This window comes from Tupaia chinensis, unplaced genomic scaffold, assembly GCF_000334495.1.
Source record: "Tupaia chinensis unplaced genomic scaffold, TupChi_1.0 Scaffold144380_1, whole genome shotgun sequence".
Lineage (NCBI taxonomy): Eukaryota > Metazoa > Chordata > Mammalia > Scandentia > Tupaiidae > Tupaia > Tupaia belangeri.
In genome coordinates, this window is record NW_006204240.1 from 48724 (window position 1) to 60224 (window position 11501).

The following is an 11501-nucleotide window of genomic DNA, read 5'->3' on the forward strand; positions in this document are numbered from 1 at the left end:
AACGCTCTTTCTAATTAAAGCTAGAGTTTGAGGGGGTAAGGAGGTGGCATGGTGGGTAAGGTGCTGAACACCTACATGGTCGACCACAGTTTGAGTCCTTGATTCACTTTCTTGTTTTTCCTCTCTCTCTCTCTCTGGTTTGCGCATGTGCCCTGCAGCAAATTAAACAATTGTAAAAAAACAAACAACCCTGGATTCCTACATGGCCAACCTGGCTTCAAGTCCTGGATGTAGTGGCTTGAAAATCATGGTCGCATGTGTGCATGTGCCCAAAATCCCAAGAGGCAAATGAAAAAGAAGGGACTGCCATGTGTAACCCCCTTAGGGCAGATTTCTCACTTTTTCTCTTTATGTCTCTCTCCAGTGAGCACACATGCCTATGGCAAAAACCTAAAATAAAACAAAACTAGTGTTTGAACAGATTCACTAAATTTAATCAATCTCATGTAGTTGAGCTGGCTGATGTTGGTTACAAAGGTATTTGTTTAGATAGTAAGAATTTCACAGATCTTTGTTAGATGTTTAGATGAAAAATTATTTACTTTTTCCAGGTCTTCTTGCTGCAGTTCATTGCCTGATACTTCACAAAGTCTCTGGCTGAGGGCCACAGAGCGTTTTAGCTCATCCTCGCTGTCAGAATCAAGGCATAAAGCCAACGAGTTCTTCGATTTGAAGGTAAATTTCCTATAATTTAAGGAAAAAAAACCCCACAAATATGTAAGTTTAATAAATATTTGTTTTCATTATTCTTTTGATGTATAAACACCAAAGCAAAACAAAAGGCTTTTCCACTATAAAAAATTATTTAACAGAAAAAGATATATTAAAAGAGGTACATGTAAGCATTACCTTTGTCCCACTCCAAAAGATCCATGTTTTGAAAACTGGACAACTCTTATGCTATTATATACTATCAGTAAACCAATCACTTCGTGCCTTTTTTCTTTAAATGATCAACTCAATGAAGTTTGCTATTATCTTTATAAAGTAAATATTCTACTGAATTCATGCAGGCATAGCAATGAATATATGTTTTTGACAACAAAGTGCATGAAAACTAATTTTTATCTTTAAAATTATGATCCATGCACTTTAAAAATAACAGTAACATTCCACTTATACACTTATCTGTAGGTCAGACTTCTTGTAACCTCTACCTTCCAGAACACAGGGATTCCAGAGTAAAGACCTCTGAGGAAGGCAGTTTCAAAGCCTAGGCATTTACAGGGACCCTTCCCCCCTGTAATGGTGTATAAAGTAGAGTAGCAAGTTCATCAAGAAATGAGAGCTAGGAAACGAGAGAGAAAATAACCACAAAAAAAGACCAAAAAAGGAGTATAAAATCATTTAATGTAAAGGTAAACTCTCTTGTAATAATTAAAAGTTTTGTAGGGCAATATATTAAAACAGAGTACAATAACTGATACTCATAATACTGATTCTAAGTTATTAAGATATATTTGAAATATTTTTAGTGTATATTTATTTGAGAATATAAAGTATAGTTTAACATATTTTAGAAAAATTTTCATCCAAAATCACTAAAATTTCTTTAAAGACAAATGCTTAGAAAAGCTTCAGTTATATAAAATTTATTTGTGTGAATACCAAATATCATTTTTTTCTTTTTCTTTTTTTTTTAAAGAATAATTTCAAATATTATTTTTCAATGATACCAGATAAGTATGTGTTACTGTGTTGTCTTCCAGGTGAGGTGAAAATAAGCTAAAGGAATAAATGGTAAAGGTCAAAGAGCAAGAACTTTCTTTGATGAAGGTTAACATAAATTCATATGCTATATTAAAAAGAAATATAAAATGGAAATTGGAAAAATGCAATTAATCTAAATGTAAAAACTTTAAATAAACATATAGAATGATGGCACCAAGAAATAAGAGGCCACGATGGAAATCAAGAGGATTGCACAGCAATGTAGATCAAAGAAAAGAGGCAAGTGGTCAGTGATAAGCCCAAACACAGTCTGTGGCTGAGAGCAGCCAGGATATCACTGCGCTCCAGCCAGAACACTTGAATAGCCTCTATTATATGTTCAGAAGGGTTTTTAGTATAACTTAGAAACAGCCAATTAGCCATCTTAATTCCTCATTTCTGATTTGATGCTCACCAGTAAACCTGAACATTTAAATTTGCTTATCCAGGTAAATACTTTGCTGAAGGAAGGTGACACCTGGCTACTATTGCACCAGGGTCAATGTAACAAAGGATACTGTAGAAAAACCAATGATATTATGGTTCATAACTCAGCCTCTTTTAAGTTTGATCGGCATGACAGGTCTTCTAGGGCCTAACCATCCTTGATGGACCAATTTTAAAATTCTTATACCAGTAGACCCTGGAGAACAGATGACCATGCCAAGGTACGATGATGCCCAATGAAACCATCTCTTTCTTGCAACTATAGTGATTTGGTACATAAAGAGTGCATTCCATTAATAATTACTATATTCACAGAAGGCAGCTTGCCTGTAGCAATGAAAAATATTCATCCTGTAAATGCATCACTTGCTCACTTTCTAAGCAGCCAAGTGGTATTGCTCATTTGTATCTTGAGAACGGGCAAGAGTATTCATATCGGTACCATTTCAGATTTCTAGTCATGTTAGTCATCTGGTTTTAATTGCACTGAAAAATAATTAACAGGAGGAAAAGAAAATAGCAGTTCCCAAATGTCATTTTATGGTTATATAAGCCCCCCAAAAACCCTTAAACAACAAAAGTGTCTCTTTTCTAGAAGTACTCTGGAACATCAAATTTTTAGAAAAATAAATTTTAAAGTCAAATGACAACTAAGTCAATTGGAATCATCTAATCAGGAACTGTGGTTCTAGTAAAATCTTATAGGAGATATACTAAAAAAAGCATTTGCTTCCCTCCTCGGACAAATTTTGTCTTAAACAAAAACACAGAGCATTTGTAGAATAGCTACATTCCAGTGCATGTTTGCTTTCCTGTCCCTTTTCAGATACCGCCTATTAAGTGTCAAAGTCAAGAAGTCTCAAAATAATTAGCAACAGATGAAAAGATGTTTGGAATCCTATGCCTATATTTGAGGAAGTGTGCTTTAGGTTAAAACACAAAGGTTATTTTATTCAATCTTTAAAATCCTATGTCATCATTTTTTAGAGTTTTAGGATGAAAATATTATATATTAACAAGTGATACGTTTTAAGAAATTTTAAAACAGAATATTGAAAGGGTGAACTTGTGTCACTGTTAAGAATTTGTTATACCTAGGCTATACTCTAAACCACATTCAGGAAAATTCCAATGTATGGGTAACACAGAGCAGTTACCATGCAAAAAAGAAACAAGAAAGCAAAGGGAGGGGGACAATTTTGGAGATTAGTATAGGCTAGACCCTTAAAAATACAAATTTTGGGTACATAAGAAATATAACTCACTTTGAAGGTGTAGAAGGGCTGGTAATGCAGGAATTCACCATTTGAGATGCTTTCAATGGTCTAGAACTACCAGGAAATTAGAAAATATATAATGTATACAATTGCATTATTAAAGTTATGTATTTAACTTATAAAATGAATTATTCCATACTATAATTCCTTAGATATCCTTTTGAAAAACAGACAATTATACTATTTATAAAATAACTAGCAATAGAGTCAAAAGAAAAAATAAAATACCATTTCTAGATTTTCCCTGACCAAATGAACAGCATTAGAAAAGAAGTCAAGGTTAAAATAAAAAAGGTACTGGGACCAGCAGTTAGTGTAATGGCTATGTTGCTGGACTCCCATACAGTTGCCCGCGGTTCGCATCCCTGACCCGGTGGCTTAAAACTCATGCCGGGCACATGTGCGTGCGTGCCCAAGATACCGAGAGGAGAATGGAGGAGAAGGGATTGTGGCATGGCCATCCCCCCTGGGGGGTGATTTCTCACTTTCTATCTCTCTGTCTGGTGAGCGTACGCGCCCTATAGCAAAAACCTCTCCAAAAAAAAAAAAAAAAAGGGATGTAGCCGACCACGGCTCGAGTCCTGGACCCAGTGGCTTAAACTCACGCCAGGTGCATGTGCGTGTGTGCCCAAGATCCTGAGAGGAGAATGAAGGAGAAGGGATTGCTGCGTGCTTATCCCCTCCCCGGGAGGGGGTGATTTCTTATTTTCTGTCTCTCTGTCTTTCCGGCGAGTACATGCACCCTATAACAAAAACCTCTCCAAAAAACAAACAAACAAACAAACAAACAAACATATGAAAAGAACAACTTGGGTAAAAATTACCCTGTCTCAGTTTTTAACTTTAAGCACTAAAATTATACTAGCTCTAATTTATCCAGGACTTATTAGATAACAGGTACTGTGCTAAGAAATTTAATATTCATTAAATATACACAGCCATCTCAATAGCTTTTCTACAGACATCAAGGAGTTTGTTCAAAGACCTACAGCTATTAAATTGTATAGTCAAACTGGTTTCTTTCAAGCCTGTGATCATAAACACCCTAACTGAAAGTGTGATACAGTGCTGCTGCCAGAAAGAGTAATAGCTCTACCACCAGAGGGCAGGTTGCACCAAATAAAAACATTTAATTCCAAACAACAGCAATAAGAGAAAAACTACAGTAATACCAATACTTTCTGGGCAAACGCCATTATTAGCAGACCCTTAAGGACTTTAGTGCAAACTTATATGAAGTAAGAGATATTTTAACTGTAAATCAAAAGAGAAATACATTTTACAAAACTGCATCAATTCAAGTTGACAAATGTTCATTTACTGTCTGAACTATTTCAACTCAGTCAAGATCAGTTACTAAGTATATTAGGAAAATTACTTAATCACTTAATCTCCTTGGGTCTCCTCTGCAAAATTAAAGATTTGGATAAAATCTCTAAATCCTTTCCACTTCTAAAGTTCTAGAATGTTAGAACTAGATTCTACCAAGCTGGTGTTCAGCTACAGCATATTCCTCTAAAGTAATGCAAGTGTACAGGGAAAAAGAGCAACTTTCAGAAAGATCCTGAGGTTTTCCAGCTAACATGATGAAAAAAACCCTAAAGTAAAGGTTAATTCTCTATCCCTTGAAAATTATTGGTGATAATTACACTTATGAAGGCACAACCTATTTTGGGTGCTCCAGTGTAACATTTAGTATGCTGTTCCTCAAATTTGCATTGCCAGAAGAGTGGGTTGAGGCACCTGGTATAAACACTGATTCCCAAGCTCTATTTCAGATCTACTAGAACAGAAGAACCTCCAGGGAGAGAACACAGGAATCAGTATTTTTAGTGCCCAGGTGACTTATGGTCACCTAAGTCTGATTTATATTCCCAATGTATATCTTCAGTGATCTAAAAGAATTAAGAGTATTCTCTTAAGAACCACCTCATTATGAAAGGCAGCTAATGAACTTAGAAGATACATAAGGCTTTTTTCCCCCCATTACTTTTATCAGGTAATAATTTAACACTAAAATTTCAAAATAAAACAAAATTAAAATCCCCATCTTGGTCTGATTTTACTTGGGAGTAATGTTACCCAGTTCAGTCACTCTTCTGACTGAATACTAAAGCCTTTCTATTTCAGTAAAAAAGGTAAAGACATTCTCTCTCAAGGACTTACAGTGCCGTATGTGCACTCCAACTGAGGGTGAAAGGTGGCTTTGTATTTTCAGTGCAATGAGATGACAGAGTCAGGTATCTGGGAATGATGACTTGTTGCCCAATCTTGTTGTTAAGTGAGAGAGCCACATTGAAGCTGTATCGTTTCAAATGAAGAATGAGGACCCTGAAAAACAGAAATGATCACTTTACTAAATCATACATAATACAGAGAGCCATCTTATAGATTAAAAAAGATCACACTAATCAGCTTTTGATTTAAAGAATACACTTGACCAAATTAAAGATAATTTAAAGAACATTTACTGAATATCTGCCATGTGCCACTTGAAGACACAACAGCTAGAGAATGGGAAAGGGAAGAGACAACCCAAATCTGGGTATTAAGCATACTAATAATAAAAGAACACATACACTGAAGGATTAATGAGATTTGGGTAAAATATGATGTTCCTAGGAAAAAAATCAGTAATAAATAAAATTCAAAAGATAAGAATACTAAAAATTTAAATGTTGGTATTGCTATTAGATAACTCCTTAAATTGTTTACTGCTACAAAGTTTAAAAAAGAAATAGGTGTTATATAACCACTAAGCATAAACCAGTGTCTTCCCCCACTCCCTTTTTTTGGGAGAGGTTTTTGCTATAGGACACGTGCGCTGGCCAGAAAGACAGAGAGAGACAGAAAACAAGAAATCACCCCTCAGGGGGATGGCCACGTTGCAATCCCTTATCCTCCATTCTCGGGATCTTGGGCACGCACGCACATGCGCCCGGTGTGAGTCCAAGCCAGCGGGTCCGGGACTTGAACCGTGGTCGACTACATGGGAGCTTAGCGACATAGCCATTATGCTAACTGCTGGTCCCTCCCTTTTTTTTTTTTTAAGAGAAATTTTTGCTATAGGGTGTGAGCACTCTCCAGAGAGAAGAAAATAAGAAATCACCCCCTAGGGTGGATGGCCAAGCCGCATTCCCTTCTCTTTCATTCTCCTCTTAGGATCTTGGGCATGCACACACACATGTCCAGCATCAGTTTTAAGGTGCTAGGTCTGGGACTTGAACCACAGTCGACTATGTAGGAGTCCAGTGATGTAACCATTACTCCACTTGCTGGTCCCAACCAATGTCTTTTTAAATTGAAATGTTACATAGTCTTTATATTTGACAGAGAACACCATTTCACAACGATTTTTTAAAAAGTCTGTCTATTTCTTCAATGAGAGAAAGAGAGAGGGATAAGAGAGATAGGGCCTCTAACAGAATCATCATCTCATGATTCAAACCCCAGCCTTAGTCACCATGAACTACAGCATGTACAGGAAGGCTGGGACTTGAATCAGAGACTTTCTTATGTGGGTCCAGTTGTGTTATTGCTGTGCCATTCTCTGGCCCAGCAAGATGATTTTTGATAAGAATTATTCTCTTATTTCATAAGCACTATCACTGAAGAATGCCAAGAGAGAAATTTAAAACATTTTCTAACATAGAAAATGTTGTACAGGGAACCAGCAGTTAGCGTGATGGCTATGTCGCTGGACTCCCACACAGTCGACCGCAGTTTGCGTCCCTGACCTGGTGGCTTAAAACTCACGCCGGGTGCTTGTGCGTGCGTGCCCAAGATCCCGAGAGGAGAATGGAGGAGAAGGGATTGCGGCATGACCATTCCCTCTGGGGGGGGGATTTCTCACTTTCTGTCTGTGTGTCTCTGTCTGTCTGGCGAGCGCACGCGCCCTATAGCGAAAAAAATCTCTCAAAAAAGAAAAGAAAAGAAAAGAAAATGTGGTACAGAGCCAGCAGAAGGCACTGGATTTCACCTCGTCAACTATGCAGTTTGAGTCCTAGATCCGGAGGCTTGATAATCATACCACAAGCATGTGTTTGCCCAAAATCTTAAAAGGAGACTGTAGGAGAAGGGACTGTGGTGTGGCCACCCCACCTTGGGGGAGTGATTTCTTACTTTCCCCCTCTCTAGCAAGCCCATGTGCCCTAGAGCAAAAACTAAAGTACAAAAATGTGCAGGACATACATGGTTTGTAGGTAACGAAAAAGCTTTTAGTTCTTTAGAAATAATTCTTTTTGGTTACTACTGTGGTAACCTTTTGACCTCTTCTACAGAACAATCTCTGCTCAACAGACTAAATATATTTCATTGACCACAAGAACACTTTAAAAAGTGAATTTCTAAAATCTTGTGAGAATAAACTTTAGTTCTAGGCAAATAAAAATATGATCTAATCTATGAAAACCTATTTCCTTTCTTACTGTATATGACTTTATCACAGAAGCCACAAACTAAAAAATTTACAAGTTCAAGTTATTGATTGTACTTCTTTTCTAAAGAGCATGCCAGAATTCATGACCTTCAAATTCACAGCTTGAGAGCACAAGGACACAAATGATGTAAAGAGATTAAACTAATGTCAAATAACAAATATTTTGTCTAAAATTTCAAATAATCCTGGGACCAGCCAATGACATAAAGGTTACACTGCTAGACTCCCATGAAGCTGACCACGGTTCAAGTCCTGGATTCGGCAGCTTAAAACTCATGCAGGGAGTTGCTTCAGTGTGTGGATGCTGTTGTAACAAAGATACTGCATGGTCCTTCACCAAGATGCATGAGGAAACCCAGACCCAAGACCAGCCCATGGAGGAGGAGGAGGTTGAAACCTTTGCCTTCTAGGCAGAAATTGCCTAGTTGATGTCACTGATTATCAACACTTAGTACTTCAACAAAAAGATCTTCCTGAGGAAGCTTATTTCAAATTCCTCTGATGTGCTGGACAAAATCAGATATGAAAGCTTGACAGATCCCAATAAACTAGATTCTGGGAAGAAACTTGTACATTAATCTCATTCCAAACAAACAAGATTAAACCCTCACTATAGTGGATACTGGGATTGGAAGGACGAAGGTCAAACTGATCAATAACCTTGGTACTATCGCCAAGTCAGGGACCAAAGTTTTCATAGAAGCTTTGCAGGTTGGTACAAATATCTCTAAAATTGGCCAGTTTAGCACTGGTTACTATTCTAAATATCTGGTTGCTGAAAAAGTGACTATGATCACCAAACATAATGATGATGAGCAGTATGCCTGGGAGTCCTCTGCAGGAGGCTCGTTCACAGGACAAACAGAGGTGAACCCATGAGTCATAGAGCAAAGATTACCCTGCACCTGAAAGACCAAATTCAGTACTTGGAGGAAAAAAGAATAAAGGAGATTGTGAAAAAACATTCTCAGTTTATTAGCTATCCCATTACTCCTTTTGTGGAGAAGGGGCATGATAAAGAAGTCACTGATGAGGCTGAAGAAAAGGAAGAGAAAGAAGAACAGAAAGAAAAAGAAGAAAAGGAATCTGATGACAAACTAGAAATAGAATATGTTGCTTCTGATGAAGAAGAAAACAAAGATGGTGATAAGAAGAAGGTTAAGGAAAAGTACATTGATCAAGAAGAACTCAACAAAACAAAATCTATTTGGACCAGAAATCTTTACAATATTACTAATGAGTATGGAGAATTCTACGAGAGCTTAACCAATGACTGTGAAGATCATTGGCAGTGAAACACTTTACAGTTGACGGACAGTTGGAATTCAGAGCTCTTCTTTTCATTCCAAGACGTGCTCCTTTTGACTTGTTTGAAAACAGGAAGAAAAAAAACCACTAAATTGTATGTACGCAGAGTATTCATCATGGGCAATTTTGAGTAGCCGGTCCTTGAATATCTGAATTTCATTAGAGGGGTGGTGGCCTCTCAGGATCTCCCTCTAAATATTTCCTGTGAGATGTTGCAACAAAGTAAAATTCCAAAGGTTATCAGAAAGAATTTGGTCGAAAAAATGCTTAGAACTCTTCACTGAAATGGCACAAGATAGAGAACTACAAAAAGTTTTATAAGCAGTTTTCTAAAAATATAAAGAAGATTCTCAAAATTCTAAGAAGCTTTCAGAGCTATTAAGAGATAACACATCTGCTTCTGGTGATGAGATGGTATCCCTGAAGGATTATTGCACCGGAATGAAGGAAAATCAGAAGTATATCTATTATATCACAGGTGAAACCAAGGACCAGGTAACTCTGGCTAACTCAGCCTTTGTAGAATGTCTTCGGAAGCAGGCTTAGAAGTAATCTATATGGAGACCAACAGTTGGTGTAATGGCTAAGTCACTGGACTCCCATACAGTCGATCATGGTTCAAGTCCCGGATCCAGTGGCTTAAACTCATGCTGGGCGCATGTGCATGCTTGCCCAAGATCCCAAGAGGAGAATGGAGGAGAAGGGACTGCAGTGTGGCCATTCCCCCTGGGGGATGATTTCTCGCTTTCTGTCTCTCTGTCTCTGTCTTTCTGGTGAGGTGGTATGTCCTATAGACAAAACCCTGCCAAAAAAAAAAAAAAGAAGTGATCTATATGATCAAGCTATGGATGAGTACTGTGCCCAACAGCTGAAGGAATTTGAAGGGAAGACTTTAGAGTCAGTCACCAAAGAGGGTTTACAACTTCCAGAAGATAAAGAAGAGAAAAAGAAGCAGGAAGAGGGGCCTCTAGGTGGCATGGTGGTTGAGGCACTGGATTCCTACATGGCCGATCATGGTACAAGTCCTCGACCTGGTGGCTTGCTTTCTCGCTCTCCCTTTCTATCTCTATCTGGTCACAAATCGAAGAATAATGATAATAACAATAATAAAGAAACAAGAAGAGAAAAAAACAAAGTTTGAAAAGCTTTGCAAAATCTTGAAAGATATCTTGGAGAAAAAAGTGGAGAAGGCAGTTGTCTCAAATTGGTTGGTAACATCCCTATGGTGCATTGTCACAAGCACATATGGCTGGACAACAAATATGGAGAGAATCATGAAAGCTTAAGCCTTAACAGACAACTCAATAATGGGTTGTAACCCATTATTGGCTGCAAAGAAATACCTGGAAATCAATCCTGATCATTCCTTTTTTTCTTTTTTTTGAGAGGTTTTTGCTATAGGGCGAGTGCGCTCGCCAGCTAGACAGAGACATAGAGACAGAAAGTGAGATATTACCCCCCAGGGGGGATGGTCACGCCGCAATCCCTTCTCCTCCATTCTCCTCTCGGGATCTTGGGCATGCACACACATGCGCCCGGCGTGAGTTCTAAGCCACTGGGTCCGGGACGCGAACCGCAGTCAACTACGTGGGAACCCAGAGACATAGCCATTACGCTAACTGCTAGTTCCCAGAATCATTCCATTATTGAGTACTTAAGGCAAAAGGCAGAGGCTGACAAGAATGACAAGTCTGTGAAGGATTTGGCCATCATGCTTTATGAAACCACACTCCTGTCCTCTGGGTTTAGTCTGGAAGAGCCCCAGACACGTGCTAACAGACTCCACAGAATGATCAATCTTGGTCTGGGTATTGATGAAGATGACCCTACTGCTGATGATACCAATGCTGCTGTGACTGAAGAAATGCTACCCCTTGAAGGAGCTGATGACGCGTCATGTATAGAAGAAGTAGATTAAGCCCTGCCTAAAAAATGACTTACACACATGTTCAGTACTTTATCTTCATTCCCTCGGATAATATATATATTTTCAAGAATTTTTTTCTTTATTTTTGGTTAACATTTTAAACACCGGTGAGGCATGACAATAACTATGGAAGGGGAAGATTAAGATTTCTTTCCATTTCTAAGTGTGATACTGTGATACTTCAGGCACTAAAACAGCTAGTAATGTTTTTCTAGTTCTCACATCAGCCTGTTTTAACAGATCAAGGTAATGTTTGTTGTAAGATGTACGTAACATTATATTAACTTTGTGGTCTAAACTGTTTAGTTATTGAAGCCAGATAGACCAAATCTTTTGTCGTTGAAGTGTTCTGGGATATATCTGGATGTTTAAAAAAATTATTACTTGTTAAAAA

The 11501-nt window shown here is 37.9% G+C and overlaps 1 protein-coding gene and 1 pseudogene across 1 annotated transcript in view; one reads left to right on the plus strand and one right to left on the minus strand.

Moving 5' to 3' along the window:
• LOC102489767 (ubiquitin carboxyl-terminal hydrolase 37) overlaps positions 1–5765 on the minus strand; it is a gene marked incomplete at its 5' end in the record, with an annotated part of 31944 nt that extends 26179 nt beyond the window's left edge. Inside the window, 3 exon segments of the mRNA XM_027767676.1 lie at positions 543–684; positions 3423–3488; positions 5601–5765. Coding sequence (XP_027623477.1) covers positions 543–684; positions 3423–3488; positions 5601–5765 — 373 coding nt within the window.
• Positions 5766–8191: 2426 nt separating this feature from the next.
• LOC102488947 (heat shock protein HSP 90-alpha-like) lies at positions 8192–11098 on the plus strand (annotated as a pseudogene).
• The last annotated feature ends 403 nt before the right edge of the window (positions 11099–11501 follow it).